We start from the raw sequence: 20199 nt of genomic DNA, 5'->3' as shown, positions 1-20199 counted from the left end.
TCCTCAAGCCCAGAACAACACAGACCATCCGTCCGTCTGCAGCAGCAAAAGCTTCAGCTAGATATCTTGCAGCAAGCCTAATATCGACGCACCTAAAATAAGCTTCTAACGACCACCACCATCATTCCCACCTACTGTAACCCGTCGCGATGCAATAATCGCCTCTCCAGCGGTGAGTCTATTTTATCGAAAACCTCATAGCCAATTCCAGAATCCCAACCTCAATCTGCACGGATCTCCCGAATACTACCCCGCGATTCTTCATCAGCCCAGGCATGCGCCACACTCAAAATATTTAGCGATTCCCGATTGCCAGGCTTACGACGCATCCCAAAAACCAATTATAACCACCGCATCACCCATGGCATGAGAATGATGAACTCTACCCGTCAAAGTTGAAACCTGTATGTAAAAGAAAGAAAATCCAGGGGCCTTGTCAAGCTTGTCCAAGATTGCGGGGTGCATAGACAAGAAGGTTTTGGTGCCGGCGCGCCGCCTTGATCGCACAAAACAATGACGTCACTTTTGGTCCCTTGATGCTCCCGCGCTTTGGACCCCGGATTTGGGATTGGGGGTCTGATGATCGGGACACTGGGATCTTGGAGGTTTGAGGGTATGGGTAGAGACGGTCAGGAAAGGTAGGTTATCGTGAACGGTGCTGTTCGTGGATAAACGGTGGAGAGACAGTTGTGGCGAGGGGTCATTGTGTGGTCATGAGCTTCATCATTATGAATATGGGGTGATATCAATAAGTAGACGGGATCTAAGGTAGTGAGGAGTGGCTAAGCGTCGTGTATCCTCCCCATATACTGGGAAATATAACTGCTCGACTTGATAGTCCTTTGGTGTCAACCATGCCACACCACAACCCCATACGCAAACGCCGATGGCTAACCAAATTACTCCGTCTCGCCTTCTTTGGTTTCTCCAGATATCGACTGTGTTATGTCTAGTTCATGGCCATAGTTCTGTGTATTCTACTTCCACATATGCCATTTTTCTTTTCCCTCAAGTTTTGAGTAGGTACCTATCCATGCCGCGGTCCCGTATTATGACCAGGGGAAACTGGTGCAACCCGGACAAGACCGAGACATCTTGGTAACACAAGTATAGAATAAGTCACACGGTTGATCTGAGTATTTGAAGTCTTCAATCTTAGCTAGGGAAGCTTGAACTGAAACCTTTGTATGGGATACCTAACCCTAGAAGAACACTACCTTTGGTCTGTATGAAACCACTCACTGTAAGTGCGGAACGGTCGACAAGGCTTGATGGTAGGTAACTACAGACTGCAGTAACCTTTGTAGCCTGTGGAGGGTCTCTAGACTTTTACAAGACATTGATCTACAGTCTTGACTTGGACTTGTCTTTCTGCCCAATGTTGGAAACTCCCATGTTGATTTATTTCCAACCTCCAGCCTAGCGAAACGTATCCAGGGAGGTATCGATATCAGTCCCATCCATCTCACATAATATGTGTATTACAAGACCGAGATATACATCCATCCCTCACTCATATCTATATATCATACAAGAAAACACCCTATTCATAAAACCATTAAAATTCACTAACCAAAACTCCCTTGCCTTACCCATCTACCAATCCTTCTCCACCATCCAAGCATCATCATACTTCAATTTAGCCCCCGAAACCAAATCACACCCTCTATGTCCCCACTTCTGCCTGAAAACCTCCCTTCCCGTCTCCGTCATCAGCTCAATCGACTTCGCCAACCCAACGGCCGGATAATAAAACGGCTCCCCCTTCCCACCCTGCTGCCCAAGTTGCCAAGTATTCCTCTCCCTATCCCCATGTTTATGTTCTGTTTAATTTACCTGAAGTCAGTCCTCCATCCCAACATCGCAAGACCAAAAAGAAAAAAAAAACTCACGAAACTGCTTATCAGCCGTAATAACCAAATTCCTCCACTTCCTCCAATTCGGATCCTCCTCCCTCTTATCTCTATCCGCCGGCAACGGCCCCCCATCCTCCCCATAACCCACCCTCTTAATCCTACTCTTCCCCCTCTTCTCCTTTTCCTCCTTCTTCGGCGGAGGCGGATTTGGATCAACAAAACTCGGCTCCGGCCCCCCCTCCAGTCTATACAAAACACTCAAATCCGCCAGCGCGCTCGCCACATCGGTAATAATCCCGGCCTTGGCATCCTTCTGCGTCCAGTTCCTCATAATCAACTTGGAGTGCATATCACAATCAGTCATGTAATAAGGGATATGCGTATCCCATCCTCCTACATCCTCAAACGCAGCTGGGTTCACCAGCGCGAGATGGTCATAAGCAAAAAACCTGATTCCCCACCTATCATCCTTCTCTCTTGCTTCCTTCAGCGCAACAAGAGCGAGTTCGTACAGGGATTTGTAGTTCTTCTCGTTGTATTTCCCGCTCAGACCGGGCTTCCCGTCTTCGTAGGCGTAGGCTACGACGTCCATGTGCGACCAAAAGTAGTAAGGCCATTTGTGGGTGTATGTCAAACTCAGGAAAAAATTCTGCATCTGGGCAAAAGACAAAAGTGTCGGGGTGGTGACGACGTTGACGCCCAGTTTCTTCAACGCGGCGTGGTTAAGGTAAAAGGGGTTTTGAAGCGAGAGTTGACCCCTGACATTCGACTGTTGGACCCCCGTGTTTTCAACAACATAGATCTGGCTTGGGGGCCAGCCGGCAGTGATGTAGGATACCACAGCTTGTTGGAGCAGAGGCCAGGTGCGTGTGAATCCGATCAAGAGGGGGGGCGCGACGGGGAGATCGTATTCCTTGTGGAGGTCGGGGGGAGGAACGTTCCATTTCGGGATCGGGGGCGGGGTGGATGTCGCGAGGAGGGGGAAGTTTTCTTTTACTGGAGGAGGAGTGTAGGTTGGTGTGGGTTTGTATTTGGGTCGCTTTTCTTCGTTGTTGGAGGAGGGTTTGTTGTCGACGCCGGGGAGCTTTTCGCGGACGAGGTCGCGGACTGTGTCGCGGCTTGAGGGGATGATGAGGCTTAGGATGAGGAGACTGGCGAGGGCGACGGAGAGGATGGTGATGAGCTGGCGGGGACTGGGCATGGAGATGAGCATTTTGAGGGTTGGGGGCCACCGAGGGCCACTGGTGAGGGTCGTGAGCCCTGGGGGGCCGGGAGGTTGAAGAATTCGTTCTTAAAGTGAGGTCGCCAGAGAGTTCATGGGTGAGTGAGATTCCTGGATGATGGTGGAATTGATGCGACAGGAGCGTTCGATGGATCGATGACTGGTCGCGTTATCGAGCAGACACCGACCTGACGTTCAAGCTGATGACGGATTCGGCAGTTGGCAATTGCTGGCAGCACTGGAGTGGTCTGCAAGGGATAAGGACGGCCGCTGCCGAGGCTGGATCGCAGAGGACGGCGTGGTATGGTCCGGCCGAATGTTGAGAGTTAAATCGCAACGGACAAAAAGGGGGACAAAAAAGTTCAAAATTCTCCCAACCGGGCGGGATTGGGGGCATGTTGGACCTGGGGTCGGGGTTTAGTACGAGGCAGGGCGAGGTGACATGGGGTGTACCGATTTCCAAGCCGCGTTGGACAGTGTCAGACTCTTCATGATTGGTTGCTGAGCTGCGAAGGCGTAGGACACAAGTTCCAAACAGCGGCTTTGAAGCCGTTCGAAAAGCAGCGTGTTCGTCAACGGTTATCATCACTGGCGTACGGGCGGCGTCTTCCTGGACCCTGAAACTAGTCCAACAATGCCAACAGCCTGTTTCATTCACAAGAGAATTTTGCTCGCTATTCTACTTTAAAGAGATGAGCCAATTGAGTGTGTACCTGCTAGCCGTCCTGATAAACAAGAGCGGGGCAGTCCCGCAAACGTGGGCATGGAGCTCCTGTGGTGGAATGGATCGATGACATCACCGGCGCATTTGACACATGAGATTTTAGGCGCGAACAGTCAACATTGCATCGCCAAAACAACAGTTTCTTGCTATCATAAGGACAAATCCTCACCATAAACAGATTTGCTCGTGCAAGTTCCGAATTTGAGAGGGTTAGCCAAGCAGTGCCAGTGAGCTGACAGTCTGTTGGTTGGTTCCAGAAGATGGTGTCATTGGCTGGTGCCAAGTTGTCGCATTGGGAGAAGGATTTCAGGCACCCAGTATTTTCCCAATGCGATCTGACGCGCGTATCGATAAGACGCGACATGAACCTTTTCTTCGACTGATTGCCGCTCTCACGAAGGCCTGGGGAAGTCCAAAAGGTTAACAGAGATATATCTTACCGCCTTCACTGGCCATTTGTGCTGTCTATCGAGAAGTCAAAGTTTACACCATCCTGACTTGGCTTAGCCACCAGATGTCAGCACTAACAAGTTGAAACGGGAGGCTTTGCAAGGACATCTCCACTCGCCTTGCCGTCTTCCGTGGCTAGCTCGAGAACCAAAAACCTCGTACCAACAAGACTGCCGCCGGTGCATTCTGGAAGGGGTGCCGTCGCTGATCCACAACAGTTCGGCGATAATGCACGGGCCATACGGGCCGACCCGGCTCCGTGCGCACGTCCCATCCGCATTTTAGGATCGGATTCAAAAATATCATTCCGCCACGCCTTTTTACTTGAATTTTGGAGGTAAAACAAACGTGGCCGGACGGAGGAAAGGTTTCTCTGCCTCACTATATAGGCTTCAAATACCAAAAGGTAAGGATTATGCCCCCACGCGGGATTGAACCGCGGACCTCATCATGTCAAGTCGAGATGTCTTACGAGTGATGCGCTCTACCACTGAGCTATACGGGCTGACTTGAGATGTCAGCTGATGTTGGAACTTGAGAACATTTCGAGAGCAGGGTTTCCCCTCTCAGCAAACGTAGACCTTTCAAGATTGCGAACACAGGTTTGAGGTTTCCCATCTACTTGCTGAAGACCTGTCACAAATGGCTCCACCTACATGCTCTCCAACCGCGCACACACACCTCGACACTCGGAGATGCAACTGGCTCACCACCTCACTCTGCTGTGCACACTCTTTGCATGTGCCAGCAACCACCTGGCGCGGTGAAGCGACCGAGTCGGTAATCATCCAAACCTGGCGATATCTTCTTTTGGTCAACTAATGACTGGTTAAACTCAGGTTTCACACTGACCATGGTGGCTTTGCCGTCTCAAGTTCTTGTTGGGCCCGGCTGAGTTCTTGGAACATGATCCACCCGGCCCGGAAAGGCGGCCCCCCCGACCACCACCGGCTTCAGACCCACTCCACGGACTGGATCTCGCATTCATGAAAGTGCCCTCCTGTGGTCATTCCCAGGCACTGTCGCTGTGGTCTCTTGCAGCCGCTTCTGGGTGACCGAGCTCCGCCGCCGGGCGCATGAAACTTCACACGAACCACTTCCAACATGCTTCCTCTTCTGGGCATGGCAAATGGGATATAAGTCCCGTCTCAACTCCCCCACCTATCTGAAGTCCTCGAATCTCCAGTCCGTCCAAGCCCTACATACATCACTCATTAAATCACCAAAACTCCGTATCAAAATGAAGCCCGGTCCCGCCCTCGACGTGCCCGGCCCTCACTCCCTCCCCAACCGCTTTGCCGTCCGCAACGCCGGCCGCGGCTTCAAAATCACCGGCTCCAACTATAAAGCCCCCCTTCACTACCTCTCCAAACACTCCTCCACCCGCGACACCCTCCGCCTATCTCTCCACACCACCTCCCACAAAAAAGACAACCCCCCCGCCCTCGTCTCCGTCCACAAGCATCAACACCGCAAGTCAGGCTGGACAGCAACCACCCAAATCGGCAACGTCAAATGGACGAGCACCCCTGCCCAAGGCGCGGAAAACTACCAAATCATCCTCCACCGCACCAGCGCCCACAACGAAACAATCGACATGCCCCAGGCCAGTCAGGACATCCACCAGTTCCGGATGAGAATTAATACCCGAGACGAGGTATTTGAATGGATTAAGGCGGATGCCTTGACGCAAGAGATAAGGACAATCTGCAGGAGGGAAAACCCTATTGTCAGTACTGGTATGACCAGGGAGAAATCCCCTCGGATGGGGGCAGGGGGCGGGTATTACCTCGTGAGGGTCACAGGACGGGGTATCCAACCCAAGGGTAAAAAGGGGGAGGAAACACCACTCGGTTACGACCAGCAAGGCCGGGAAATCGTCGCCTCCTGGGCGTACGCGAGGAATTTCGGGTGGGGGAAGCCAGTGTTCTTCTTTCAATGGTGGGGGAGCGGAGCAACGGGGGAGTTGGGACAGGACTTCACCCAGGTTGCGGCCGCGACGGGGGCGACGTTTTATCATGAGGAGGCGTTGAAGGCGGCGGAGAGGCAGAGACAGAGACAGAGGGCTAGGAATAGACGTCATGGGGGTTTCCATCACTAGGGGGGAGCACATGGGAGTCACGAGTTTTTCATGTAACTTTGGAAGATGAATTTAAGGGATCATGTGGGGAGTGATCTCGCTGGGATCTGGGGACGGCGTTTGGGTGTTGTCTGCTTAGGATGTCACGCCGCAGCACACGTAAGGGGGACTTGCAATAGAGGATGATCAAGGCCTCGAATGCTATATATATATATCTGGGTTATATTCAGAGCCTTCAAAAAATACTAATAATATATACACCCTTGGAGGTCTTGCTCTTCACTGCCGACTTTACAAACTCTAGCTTTAGCCACTCAATATCTCAATGATGTAGGGGTTAAAATCATTGCAAAAAGGAAAAACAAAAACTATTAGTCCCGCCGGGGTTTGAACCCGGGTATCCGCATTGATCATGACCGTTAGACGTGAAACGACTTAAAGATATAAGAGCGAAATCTTAACCACTAGACCACGGGACTGTTTTCCTTTGTTTGATGATATCAATTGGCAGAGATTGGGCATATCATGCCACTTGGCGTGGTATGGTGGGGGCACTGCAGGTAAGCATGGGGAGGAAGGTGGTAGGCAAGTTTAAGCCACCGGGTAGCCACGGGGTAGCCACGTGGCAGAAGACTGGGCCTGCTGCATTAGTTACAGGGCTTGGAATTGGTCCGGAGACGACAGTGAAACATCAAATTCTGTGGAAAGGTTGAGTGCATATTTGACAATCCAGCTTCATGTGTTTGATGGCCTTTTCCTTTTAATACACCAAAGGACTTCAAAGCGAGATCACAAAAGAGACTGACCACGGTCCACAACGATATCTGCCCCAGTGATGTGGCTTCCCGCTCGCCAATCCCCCCCATCGGGTTCCTGGCCAGCCAAATCTTCTTCGCCTCATAAAGTCCCTCTCCCTTGTTGAGAATGGTGTTCATATAGCCGGGGCTGATGGTATTCACCGTAATCCCATACCGATCCCATTCCACAGCCAAAGAATTCTTCATCATAATAACAGCCGCCTTGGAAGCGTTGTACCCAGCCTGTAGCTGCGGGAAGTTCACCCAAGTGCCCGATATGCTCGCCACCCGAGCAATGCTGCCCCCTGTTTTGGCTTCTGCCATTCTTTTGGCAACGGCCTGAGCAATGATTAATGACCCAGTGGTGTTAACCTCGAGAGTTTGCCTCCACGAGTCTATGGATGCTGCATAGCATGCTCGCTCACACAATGCAGACAAAGTTGGCCAATATCGTGATGGGTCCGAGTTCTGAACAACGGCGGCCACTGCCTTTTCCACAGCATCAGCATCAGTGATATCGACTTTGGTGAATGTGATCTTGGCAAAGGGGAAGTCAGAACTGAGTTGGAAGATGACGGGCTTGGCTATATCTTCTGTAGCGGCGTCGAGTATGGCTAGTTTCTGGAGTCCATGTTCAAGAAGGCTTTGCTGGAGGCAGCACTTAATCGCCTGCTCCGCCAGCTACGACCGCAACTCCGGAGACTCGGAAGCGTTCGATGGCTAGGTTTGTATCGGCATTTCCATCGTGCAAGTCGGACGGTGTCGGAGCTGGAGAGCTTGGAAAACAGAGCGTAATTGATGGGATAGCCCTTGAAGTCAGATTTGAAGGTTCGGCCATTATTTTGGTCTGTGTTGTTGGACGAGAGATATGAAGGTGAAGATCGCCGCGCCGAAGGTATGAGGTAAGGTAAGTTGTTGATGAAGGAGAAACCAAGGGTGAGAAGTGCAACAGGCACAAGGCCGGTGAGGAGATATGTCAACACCGGCATTATGGGGCGGGATTAGGATGTCCGGTTTGCGGCGCCACACAGTCCATGAAACTAACATGTTCAATAGATCATCTGCTTTTGATATCGATGCATCTGAATGTTTGGCTGTCAGCTATCTGGGAATAAGAGCGGGGTCATGCATGTCAGAATGAGGACAGTTGATAACTGTCCGCTAAGGGTTTCCACGTCTGGAGAAGATAAACGTGATTCTTTTCAGCGACGATCTTTTGAAGCGACGATCTCTCGAAGCGCAGATGTCCGTCCACGAGAACCACTAATTTCGAACACCTCACCACACCACACTTCTGGACAATAAGAGGCAGGAGCCGGGTATTCGGCAAAGTCTTGGAGTATTTGATACTATTACCGAACGAGATGGAAATAGAGTTGTCATGACTCGCGTCAACGTTACTTTCAACAACTGTCCATTTTATCCCAGATATAAGGTCATTCCGGCCACGATGCCGTCCTCAACCATACCTCAAAACCCTTTCATATACCTCACAACCGCCACCTCGCCATTCCTCGCCACCAGCCATACCCCTCGTCGACTTATGACCTGCAGCGTAAGAGAAGAGTGAACCCAATCGCTAGAGAGAAAGAAATGCTGCTTCACTGCCTCCCCTACTGCGAGCTGATGGTGATGAAGAACCGCTACCGTGCAGATCCAACTGTCACAGTCAATGAACGCCAGTTGGTCCTGGACAAATCCAAGAATGCGACGGACTCGATTGCTGAAGAGGGGTGACAGTTTCGTTCGTGAGAAAACCTTGTTGTTTATATGGAGGAGGTAGAAGGCTTTGCCTCTGTCTCTCGTGGGGTGGGAGGATCGAGTTTGGTAAAGAATGTACTGAGCGTTGGTGGGCTGCCAAACTGCTGTAATTATTTCTTGTGGGACCTGGAGTGGTGTTGTTTGTAGTGTGGAATGGGATGGGGTTTGTGAGATCGGTGTATCGGGAGTATTGCCTTTTTTCTCGTCATCATTGCGGTCCTTGACAGCCGGCATCTCATATTCCAGTTCCTTGTCATTTGTCAAGTCAGGCCAAGCATGAACGCAAACTCCCTCTGTAGTCAACCGAATAAGACGAGCCGAAGTATCAGGATAGTTCAACCACCTATGGCCGGCCATGGACTCCCATCGCCTCCTACACGTCTCAGCCTTTGCCTTCACATCTCATACACGGACTGACGAATCTGTACTTATCAACAACAGAGTTTCATCCCTGTTAAACAGCATCTGTGTCACCACATCTCCTACCCGCAAGTCAAAAACCGGAAACACGGCCCATTTCCCATCCTCCTTGACCCTGAGCCTCTTCACCACGACCTTGCTAGAGTCATCAGCTGAGGCAATGTATCGCCGGGAGCGCGACCATTCAATCGTGACAACCTCAGAAGTGTTCCCGTGCTTGTATGCCTTTCTGACCACTGCACCGTCTTTCAGGTCATGGATGTTGATCGACCCGTCATCGCGGCCAACACAGAAAAACTCCTCGTACTCGTCACATACCAGAGCTGCAATGTGTGCATCCTGTTGCTGTTGTTGCCTCGTACTGTCGACGGAAGGTGAGGAATCCAAGATGCAACGCGTTTCATGACCAATCACATCTGGTGAGATGAGAACATCAGGTGCCCACACATTACATCCTGACCCCCGAACATCGTAGATGCGCTGGCCGTCAGGACTGACACGAATATCACGAACGAACTCGTCAGTCCTCAGCTCATAAAGCCATTGGATAGAGGGAAGACTCCAGAGATGGATTGCTCCATCATTATTGCTGGTGACGAGCAAGGTGCCCTAGCTATTGATGGCCATTTCCTTCGCCCCGGTGTTGTTGCGCTCAATCTGGTCGTCTTCTGCGAGATCCCACACAAGTACCGTGGTGTCTTGGTAGAGGATGTAGACGATGAAGCCGTCAGGGGACCATATTATCCTCTCAGCCGAATTGAACATCCCTCCCCCGTGCACCTCTACATCTTTGTCAGTTCTGCGCACACAAAGCCGCGGCCTTGGGTTTCCTTCCTGTGTCTGTGAAATATCCCACAAAGCCACAGGCTGACCAGGAAATGCGATTGCTATCTTCCTTTGGTTTGGGCTGAGAACCATCAGCCTAGGGCAACTCAGCTGTGGCACTTCGCTGAAGGCCACGGTGAAAGATAACTCCTCCTTTGCGGTTTCGAAGTCGTACAAGGACAATTTGCAGTCATCATAGCCGATCAGAAGCTTGGTATCAGCCTGCGCGAAGGCCAGGCTCACGGTCCGCGAAGGATTGGTCTTGGGGACCTTGTAGAGAAGCTTGCCGGTGACTAGTTCCCAGACGCAAAATGTGTGCCGTCCCGCCGTGGCAGCCAGCCGCCCACTGTTGTCAGTTGACAGCAGCATGACCCATTCGCCATGCTGCAGTCCCCTAATCTCTTGGAAGGTGTCCTTGTCCCAGACATAAACAACCCCGTTGCAAGAGTTGAGCGCAATGAAATAACGCCCAGCACACCGAACAGTGGATAGAATCTCGTTTTCTCCAATGGTGATGTGCGCGAGCCTATCGTCCCATCCTGTGGCTGTTAGGCCTTTCACAGACAGAAGTGAGCTGGCTCCTTGGCCATAAGTATGCGACGTGACGGATCTCTTTGGACATAATGATGGGACGTTCTTGTATATGGACGATGGGCTTCGGAGAAGATTCGATCCAAACTTTGCGACGATGTGTATCAGATCGGTCATCCAACCCTGCAGAATAAATCTTTCGGTGGTGGACTGCTTCTTACCCGTGACACACAAGCCTTCTACGTCCACCTGTGGCTCCAGTTGTCTTCGACCGGCCCATGTGCTAAGATGACGGACTGCGGTAACCACAAGGTCCAACCTGCGAGAAAGAGCCAGGCCGTGGACCCAGTGCAGAATGTATTTGTTGCAGAAGACTTCCAGAGCTGGTATCAAATCGGAGTAACTGGTCCTTGCATTGCTGACGTGATAGGCCTAGTGGCTAATGGCGTACCGTAAGAGAGGGAATTCGGGATACAGTGCTTCGAGTCGATCTGCGGAGATATTTTCTTGTTGGCACGCCAAGAACCTGTGTCGCCACTCATCCTGAGATAGGAAACGTAGGCACCAAATGGCAAGACGTCCATGGCCACTCTGTTGATCAATGGGTGCAGCCGAGCCTTGGGGTGATGCATGGAGGAGAAACTCGCGCGCAGTGGCGTGAATGAGTGACACTCGGCCTTCGTTCACACGGACGAACTGGTCACAAACCTGCTCAATTGATTCCTCGAGCTTGAGAAAGCCATCGAACTCGGGTTTCAAGGCCACAGAAAGTTGGGATACGGTTAAAGGTTCGTAGGAACAGCAGACCCAGGTCAGAATCCGCAGAGCCAGTTCTCGTGGCCGCGCCGATTGACTTTCGACCTTCTCCATCATTCGTTCGTATGTCCCGTGCATTCCATTTGGTACATTCCCCAAGGCAATATTGATATCAGCCAGCGTATGCCAGTTGTCTCGCAAGGTGTCGAGTGCCAACTTTGTCCAGAGGAAAGATCCTTCCGCCCTTTCAAGTATTTTTTTGATCACCTCTTGTTGAGAGAGCTGGTGCGAAGTAAAGAGTTCCCTCGCTATCGGCAAGTGTAATGGTCGATGTCGCCCCGTGTCTGTTCAGCAGACACTTCTATTAGGCTCCCAACACCATTTTTGGTGGTCAAAATTGCCGTCAGATTTCTTGGTGGTCTGCTGATAAATAGTATTTTAATGGTTGTTCGGCACTGCATGAGCATCAAACGCCGTACAAGACAATGTGGCTGGTCCGCCTCATCCAGACCATCGAAAACCCAGTGCAGCGAGTGCCCGAAGTCGATTGGAAAGATGATGTTCTCGAAAATATTATCCCAGACACGAGCAAAGGTTTGCTCTGCAGCTGAGAAATTTGTGTCTCGGTGGAACTTAATGAGTCGTCCAGCAAGAGGTGGATGGGCAATGGCCAACTGCAGGGCAATCGCTCGAAGACACAAGGACAAATCCCGTTTCAGCGGGTCACTCTCTGAAAAGAAATGGTACTGGCAGTTCGATTCATGAAGAGTTTGCTGGATATGGTCGATGGTCTTCGCGGCCAGTGTCGACTTTCCAGTGCCTGGTAACCCACCAGGCACTGGACGTGCGGTGTTCTTCCTCGTCGAGGGAAATATGTTGCCGCTTTGGGATTTGGGGTGGGGTGTGGGGTTACACGCTCCAGTCTGCCACCCCACTCCTCTGGCAGCATTAATTTCAGCTTTGAAATGTACCTAAGTATATATATATCTAAATTCATTACGTTTAAGTTCGAATACTCTGCAAATAAATTAAACAAAGTAACATAAAAATTAAGTTGATTCGTCTTAGAACGTCTTAACTACAGCTTAGTTTTTCTTTCTTACATAAGTATATACCTTAGCTTAAATATTTACTTTATCGCTTTCAATCAACAATTGATACTTATAGCGTTATATCTACTTAGTTTTTTAGCTTCAGCTACTACTCTCGCGAGCTTAATTACGATAGTTAAATTATTATAAGAGTTATTTTATATAATAAAGAAAAAATAAAAGTAATATATATTAAAAGATTATATAAATAAAATTAATATTAAACTATATAAAGTTTTGTAAGATAATAGAATTTTTTATCAAAATTATAATGTTTAAAAGAAAAAAGTTTTAACTATAATATAAAAAAAGGATTATAAGTTAATATATTTATAAATACAACCTTATTTATTTACTATAATATTTAAATATTACTCTACTTAATATTAACTCTTACTTATATTCAAACTAAATCAGACAATAGTAAATTTTATATTCTAAATGAATAAAGTACTATATAATTTTAATTAATTAAATATAAATTAAGTATTTAATTTAATAATAATCTTTAAAACTTCTTTTATATATTCTTTAAAAAAGAGAAATCAATAGTAAGAAACGTTTATTTTATTATATATATATATTATATAATAGATACCGATTATGCCCTATTCTTTTTTAATTATTAAAATAAAAGCGATATAGTATAACGTATATTAGTAGTAAGTAACTTATATTAGCAAGTGACCTACCTCTCACTATACCCTAATAAACTATCCTCAATTACACCACATTAATATAAGGAATTAACTATAATTATATTAGAAATAGCTGAATTAAATGCTTCTGCAGCTACCTAATAAATATACATATTATAGCTAAGCTTACTATATATATTACAGCACTAAACCTTCGTATAAGCTCCCCTTATATTACTACTTTCTGGCTGCGTTTTTTACACTCCTTCCTTATCTACGGCCTTCCAATTTAGTAGATTCTATACCTTTTATATAATAAGTAACCTTTTAAGCTTTACGTATATTTTTTTTAGCTCTCTAGTATTTGCTTAATGCTTTATTAGCTTTATAAAGTAACGAGACCTTTATATAAAAGAGAACCACCTAATGCATTATAGCTGTTATACCTTTAGTAAGTTAATCTACTATTACCAATATTAAAGTCGGGAAGCTATTTTAATAATTAATAATGCAAGTCGTAATAAACATTAACTATAAATTAATTTCTCGAGGATTATATAGTATTTAGAAGACCTAAGGTTATATGATGCTAAGCTGTAAATTTGGAGGTATTAGCGTATAAAGCTTTATCTTTGACTTAGAAAGCACCGTCTCAAAATTATATAGTATAAAACTAATACCTATAAAGCTACCCTATATATTCTTCTTTATTATAAAGGCAAAAAGAACCTCACAGAAAATATAGAGGAACTCTAGCTTATTTATATAGTTAATATATATATATATATATTAAGTCCTCAATCTAACAATTATACACTTACTTTAATAATCTAAAGTAGCTAATATTAAATAGCTAAAGAAACTAAAAGGAATGTAAAAATATATAGAGCGTAATAGTATTATTCTGCTGATAATAACGTTCGAATTTAGTCGAGTAATATTTTTTATAGCTATCGAAGATTAATAATTAGTATTTACCTTTTATATAGAACGCTATATAATAATCAAAGTATTTAATTTAATCTAAGTCTACTATATTAATAATTTAGCTATTTTCGGTAGTTATAGTATACTAAGTAAATAGTAGGTTATACTTAGTATATTAATTAGTAAGGTAGTACTGCGTAGCTAAAATAATAAATAAAGAGATAGCTTAGCTAAGAGTTTTAACTTTTTAGATTATTATTATTTATTTATAGTTATTAAACTCAGCTAGTTTTGCTTTATTAAAGCCGTTTAAGCTTATAACTACTATATTTGCGAAGATAATACTTATTATAAACCTAATCTCGTCGAAGTTATAAATATCGTAATCCATAATACCGTATTTAGCCTTAGTATTCTATACGAGCGCAAACTACTCGGCAATAACCTTTAGATCCTCGCACTTAGCCCTTTAGTAGTTATATCTATATATAAAATATATAGAGAGCTATAGTTAATATTTTACAAATCGGTATACTTAGAACTTCCTAATAGGAAGCATATTATAAGCGTGTAGTAGTTAATTAATTATATCTTCTATACTACTTAATCTCGGTAGAAAGGCTTACGTAGATATCTTAATAATATAGTAAATAATAGCCTCCTTTTTAACTAAATAAGCTTCTTCGAATTAAGTATAGTATTGCGTTATATAGTTTTGCCGATGCAGTAACGCCTTAGTATTTTATAGTCGACTCTATAAATTTTAGCTATAGCTTGTTCGCTTAGATTCTCGTTATTTTAAAGAGCTTAAAAAGCTAAGATTATCTAGCTTTCTTTTAAAGTAGTAGGTATTTTAGATAAAAAAGGAAAGTTATTATAATGTACAAAGATATCCTATTATATAGAAAGTAGATTACTTGCTAATATAGGTCATTCGCTAATAATATCTATTATAACCTTAAATAATTTATAAAATCATATATATTTAAGATCTCCTTTATTAGTATTTATTATATCTCGATATATATATTATTGAAATAAGTATCTTATAAGCTTATATCATTTAAGCCTGCATTAAGTATTAGCGTAGTATATTAAAATCAAAGAAGGATTTATCTATAGCTTATAATAGTAGCTATGCACTAAAGGAAGATACATTATACGAGCAGCGCCTTATAATCTATAAGGTAATTACAGTAATATAGACTTATAAAGTACTGAAAGATAAAGTAAACTAATATATTAAATTAACTTAAAAGTTAATAAAAACATTATAGTGAACAGTCTTAAGGCAAGGCTTCTTATAGGCCTTTACTTCCTATATCGCTTCCTAAAGCTCTCTCAATTTCCGAGTCTAAATGTCCGTTAAGTGCGCTAGCTACAGAGCCTAAACTATAACGAATCCCTATACAGAACTTCTGAAAGGGATAGTCGGTTAAAGGCTGCTTCTAATAATTAGTTTAGTATAGCTAAATAGTATATAATAAAATGTTTTAATATAAATATAAAATACTGTAAATATAAGCTATAATTATATACTGCGGAACTATCTATTAGCTATCTAGTTCCTCTATATATATATAGACTTGTGGATTATCTAAATTACTCTTCCTAAGGGTAATTTAATTACCTTTTCCTCCTATAGCCTATTACACTTATCGTAATTTTATCGCTTCGTTTACCGGAATCACCGTAAGCCCGTTATTTTACTTTTAATTAGTGCGTAATAATTAGCTAGGAGTGCTCCACGCTTTATATATTAATTTTTTATTAACGATTATAATATAATACCTCTCCTTCTAAGCCAACGTTTCGATAGCTTTAATTTACTTTATTTTCTTAATTATTCTTCCCTTTCTTTCCTTCTATAAATCTCTTTTACTTTTTACTACTTACTTTCTTTACTATATTTAACTGCCTTTTTAAAACTTCTAGCTCGAAATCTTTCCAGCGCGTATTTCTAGCAACTGCTATATTTTAATTTAGATACGAAACTATACCGTGCTTTTTTTCTTTTTTTAAAGGTTAAATGTATAAGATAGCTAAGTATTTTTTTCGTTATAATAAATATATTCGTTGCGGACGTATTTATAATAATATTAGTATTTTAATTTTAGCGTATAAATATATATATAGGTGTTTGCTAGTAAGCGCTAATAGGCCTATAGTATAGAACCTATACAGGATTGCTATAAAATACAGCAGCGCGCAAGTGGAAGCGTGAGGATACGACGGCAGTGCCGAAGGAAGGTAAAGCACTGTAATACAATGAGGTACAAGGAATAAGAATTGCCTTTATTATCTTTGGCCTTAGCCTTAAACTTTTACCCTTAAGGAAAGAAAGAAGAGAACTATTTTACAGGAGAGAGGAGAGGTCTATATATAGGCCTTTGTAGGCCTACTGTGGGTCTTGTAGGCCCTAGAAGCTCCTATACCACTTTGGGGTATTTAGTGGGCTTAGGTGAGTATAGTGTAGACTTACGGAAATCTATAGAACCTTTAGTAGCAAGGTGCCCTGTAAATCACACCATTGTGGCAACTTACTACGTAAGCCTGTAGCCACTTTAGAAGGTTCTAGTATCTATTGATTAAGCCTTAGGCCATAGAAGCCGGGAAGTTCCGTTACTGCTTATACCAGTACTGCCTACTGTAATATCAATTTGTAGGGCAGTAAGCAGGGCACTTAGTAGTACCCACACGTTAACAATAGGTTTTCCTCCTTCTATTATTTTACTTAACTTTTAGCTTTCATAAATCGTATTATAGCTAAATTTAAACGTTTAACTTACAAAGAAGAGCTTATAGAAAAGCGCTTTTAACGTAGTTAGTATAAAGTTTAAGAGGCCCTCGCTACGTTATTTTGACTTTAGCGTTAACGCTAGTATTTATGAACGTAAAGTAACGAGATAGTCCGCTAAGGATTTACTTCTTTAAATAAACTTAAGAAGGTAGAACGTTATAAATCAGAGGCCGTTATAAACGGTTAGGTTTATAATATTTTAAATATTATTAATTGAAATACTATACTAAGTAACGCTCCTTCAATTGATTATTTTCTAGCTATTTAAATTTAGATCGCTCTAGATTCCTTTGATAAAAGTTCTTTAGTTTTTAAAATAGTTAAGGTTTATAATGTTAATTATAGGTAAGTCCTTAAATATTTGTTTACTTTGTAGCATAGTATATTGTATGCCAATTTTACATTAGAAGTATAGGTTCGACTCCCGCTAAGGTTTTATATTTAAATTTATAAGTATTGCTTATAAATTTAAATATTTTTTATTTATTCAAGTTTAAGTTAATCTAAATATTGCGGGTAGAATTCTTTTAGTTTTTTAAAGTAGTAAAGGTAATTAGTTAATTTGTATAAGTTATTTTTAGGTTTATAATTTAACTATTTAATCAAATACTTTAGCTATCTTTTACTAATTCGCGAAACTAATACTGCTTTTATATTATACTTTTCTTTTTCGTCTTTAACTATAGCGTTAATTTTAATAATCATACGTAAAAAATATACGACTGTAGCTTTATTAACTTTAGAATCTCAAAATTTATACGCTATTTTAAAGATCTTTTTAAAGACTTTAAATAGTTTAATCCTCTGGTAGTTTAGCTTTTTAGATAGTCTTTTTATATGCAAATACTATATAATTAAGAAGACTTTATCTCTTTCTTTTAAATAAGGTTCATTAAGCCATTTTATATTATAATATTTATATATTTTGTCTTTTTTAAACTCGAGTTTTTCTAAGTTTATTATATAATATTGAAATGGTGAGAAAACACACAAACCAACCACAACACCACAAATATACCCTCAACAGGGTGTATGAATGAGCGCACCTCCGTGACAGTAGCTCGCTCGCAGGCCGCACTCCACGTAGGACAAAGAAAAGACTCTATGGGCTCGCAGACCACATAATAAGCACCTGATCGGCCTGATCAGAGGGCCAGAATTGCCTGCACGCGTGCAAGGCACAAAAATATGAAGAAATAAAAGTCGATGATCTGTCTAAAACAGAATGTCCGAAGCAGACCGCTTATATACATGACCCCTGAACCTCCGAATCCTCCGAGAGCCCCACTTCCTTACTCAAACCCTCAGGCCTGTGGCCGCACCCCAAACCAATATATATAGCTTTTTTACTTTAATTGCTGCTTTTAGTACTTTTACTTTTAGTCTTTATTATAGATTTACTTTAAAGCTATAATTTATAAAGAATAATATAACTTTTGTTAATTTAGTATATACTATTTTATATACTAATTATACCGCTAATAGAAGCATAACTTAATTATTTTGTTCGAAGTTAATATAGTTTTTTAAATATTATTCGATAATTTAATTTAAGCGCTTAATTTATTTATCCGTTTCAGGGTAATAAGCTAAGGGAAACTTACTTTCTACTCTGAATTATATTATTAAAGCCCTTTAAAATTTAAATATAAACTTAATATCGTAATTTATGATAAACTCCTTCGGTTATGAATAGGTTAATATAATATACTACAGTATTATATTTATTAATTACTTTACTATTTAAGTCCTTTTATACAGTAAAAAATATATTTATCCCATAAGCTTACTGATTATTATAACGATATTATTTTATTTAACATTAATTACTATATTTTTAAATTCTAATACCTTAATAATAAAATATATTATTATTAAACTTTAAGGTCGTTGTATAATTAGTAATAGCCTTAGAAATTTATAAGGTTTATATTTAGCTACTTTAGTCTTTATATGTAGTTTATACTTTTATAATATATTTATAATACCTTCTTTAATCTTTATTTAGTTAAAGTATAGCTTTACTTTAATTATAGTTTTAGCGATACTTATATATTTTCCGAGCTTTACTTTATAAACTGTCCAGATTAGTATTTTCTATTGATTTTTTATAACTTAGGCTCGGTTATTATACTAAAGCCAACTTTATATATTAGCCTAAACTTTAAGATCTTCGAATATTAGCCGATTTTATTATTATAGTTATTTATAGTCACTTAGTATTTTTCTATAAGCGATTATTGTCAGTAGATAGTATAGTACTTAGTTTTTAGTTATAATAAGTACTATAATATCTTTATTTTTATCTTTTCAAATAATAATAATAACTCTTTTAATCTATGTCTATAGTAATTTATTCTTTAACTAAAGACGTTAGCTTTAGTATTTTCGGAACCATTTTTATAACAAATCTAAAAGTTAAATTTTAATAAAAACTCCGCCTACTGGGTTTATTATATATTAAGGACCTTAATTATAATAATATACCGTAAGCTTTTATAATCGGTATATATTTATACTTTATAGTAAGTACTGCTAAAATAGAGCCTTTACTTTTCGAATAGTTCAATAATAGTAAAAAGCTCTTTATTATAAATTAGATAGTTCCGTTGTAAACCCTTGAACTTTTTCGAAACAAAGGCTGTTACGTATATTTTACGGCTTTTATTTTACTAATTTAGCTGCTCTCTAATTATATAGTCTAATATATTGGTTTTTATTTCGAATAGCTTAATAAAATCCAGAAGCTATAATACCGGATCCGCTATAATAATATTCTTAATATTTTACAATACCTACTTTTGTTCTTTTCTTACTTAAAATCCGCCTTTTTCTTTCGTTAATTCATTTAATAGCTTAATTATAGCTTTATAGTTTTTAATAAAGATATTATAAAAGTTAGTAAATTTTAAAAACACCCTAGTATATATCTTGATTTATAGTTTCGGCTAACTCTTTAGTATTTTCATCTTCTTTAATTTTATTTAAACTTTTTTTAATAAAATAAAGTAGCTTAAAATATAATTTTTTAAATATAGAATTTACATTTTTACTTATTAACTAAAGGCTTTATATTATATAAACCGTCGAGTATTTCCTTTATGTACTTTTTATATTTTTAAAGTATATAAAAGTCCCAGGCGGTGCGATGACAAGCACTGTCTAGTCCTATATACTCCTTACTACGCTGGGGTATATTACACCTCCTCTACGTGAAGAGGTGTAGGGCGAAACACTTAGATGCGGGGAACTCTCGTTAAGTCAGCAGAATATCGTCGAGGTAGTAAATTACTATTTTTTCGAAGTATCGCCGGATTATAT

The 20199-nt window shown here is 41.8% G+C and overlaps 3 protein-coding genes and 2 non-coding genes across 5 annotated transcripts; 1 reads left to right on the top strand and 4 right to left on the bottom strand.

Moving 5' to 3' along the window:
* Nucleotides 1-1371: 1371 nt before the first annotated feature.
* QC763_512130 (uncharacterized protein) lies at nt 1372-3794 on the bottom strand. The gene is made up of 2 exons (XM_062913772.1): nt 1893-3794; nt 1372-1823 (listed from the first exon to the last, which is right to left on the bottom strand). The coding sequence occupies exons 1-2, from the start codon at nt 3067-3069 to the stop codon at nt 1597-1599; spliced, it is 1404 nt and encodes a 467-aa protein (XP_062764556.1). The 5' UTR covers nt 3070-3794; the 3' UTR covers nt 1372-1596.
* Nucleotides 3795-4668: 874 nt separating this feature from the next.
* QC763_0087570 lies at nt 4669-4757 on the bottom strand. The gene has a single exon. It is a non-coding gene; the product is annotated as a tRNA-Thr (tRNA).
* Nucleotides 4758-5492: 735 nt separating this feature from the next.
* Nucleotides 5493-6353, top strand: QC763_512120 (uncharacterized protein; the record flags this gene model as incomplete). Its single annotated transcript, XM_062913771.1, has 1 exon — nt 5493-6353. The coding sequence occupies one exon, from the start codon at nt 5493-5495 to the stop codon at nt 6351-6353; it is 861 nt and encodes a 286-aa protein (XP_062764555.1).
* A 351-nt stretch (nt 6354-6704) lies between these two features.
* QC763_0087550 lies at nt 6705-6811 on the bottom strand. Its single transcript has one exon. It is a non-coding gene; the product is annotated as a tRNA-Ile (tRNA).
* Nucleotides 6812-6923: 112 nt separating this feature from the next.
* On the bottom strand, nt 6924-7453 carry QC763_512110 (uncharacterized protein; the record flags this gene model as incomplete). The annotated part of the gene is made up of 2 exons (XM_062913770.1): nt 6924-6971; nt 7139-7453. The coding sequence occupies 2 exons, from the start codon at nt 7451-7453 to the stop codon at nt 6924-6926; spliced, it is 363 nt and encodes a 120-aa protein (XP_062764554.1).
* Nucleotides 7454-20199: the final 12746 nt, after the last annotated feature.

Source organism: Podospora pseudopauciseta, assembly GCF_035222475.1.
Source record: "Podospora pseudopauciseta strain CBS 411.78 chromosome 5 map unlocalized CBS411.78m_5.2, whole genome shotgun sequence".
Classification (NCBI taxonomy): domain Eukaryota; kingdom Fungi; phylum Ascomycota; class Sordariomycetes; order Sordariales; family Podosporaceae; genus Podospora; species Podospora pseudopauciseta.
This window is presented reverse-complemented; position numbering and strand designations above follow the sequence as displayed.

Bases quoted from the DNA above. Each gene is read 5' to 3' on its own strand.
- QC763_512130 (XM_062913772.1), bottom strand. From the start codon at position 3,069: ATGCTCATCTCCATGCCCAGTCCCCGCCAGCTCATCACCATCCTCTCC. The intron at 1,824-1,892 runs GTGAGTTTTTTT...TAAATTAAACAG, and splicing joins TACGGCTGATAAGCAGTTTC to AACATAAACATGGGGATAGG.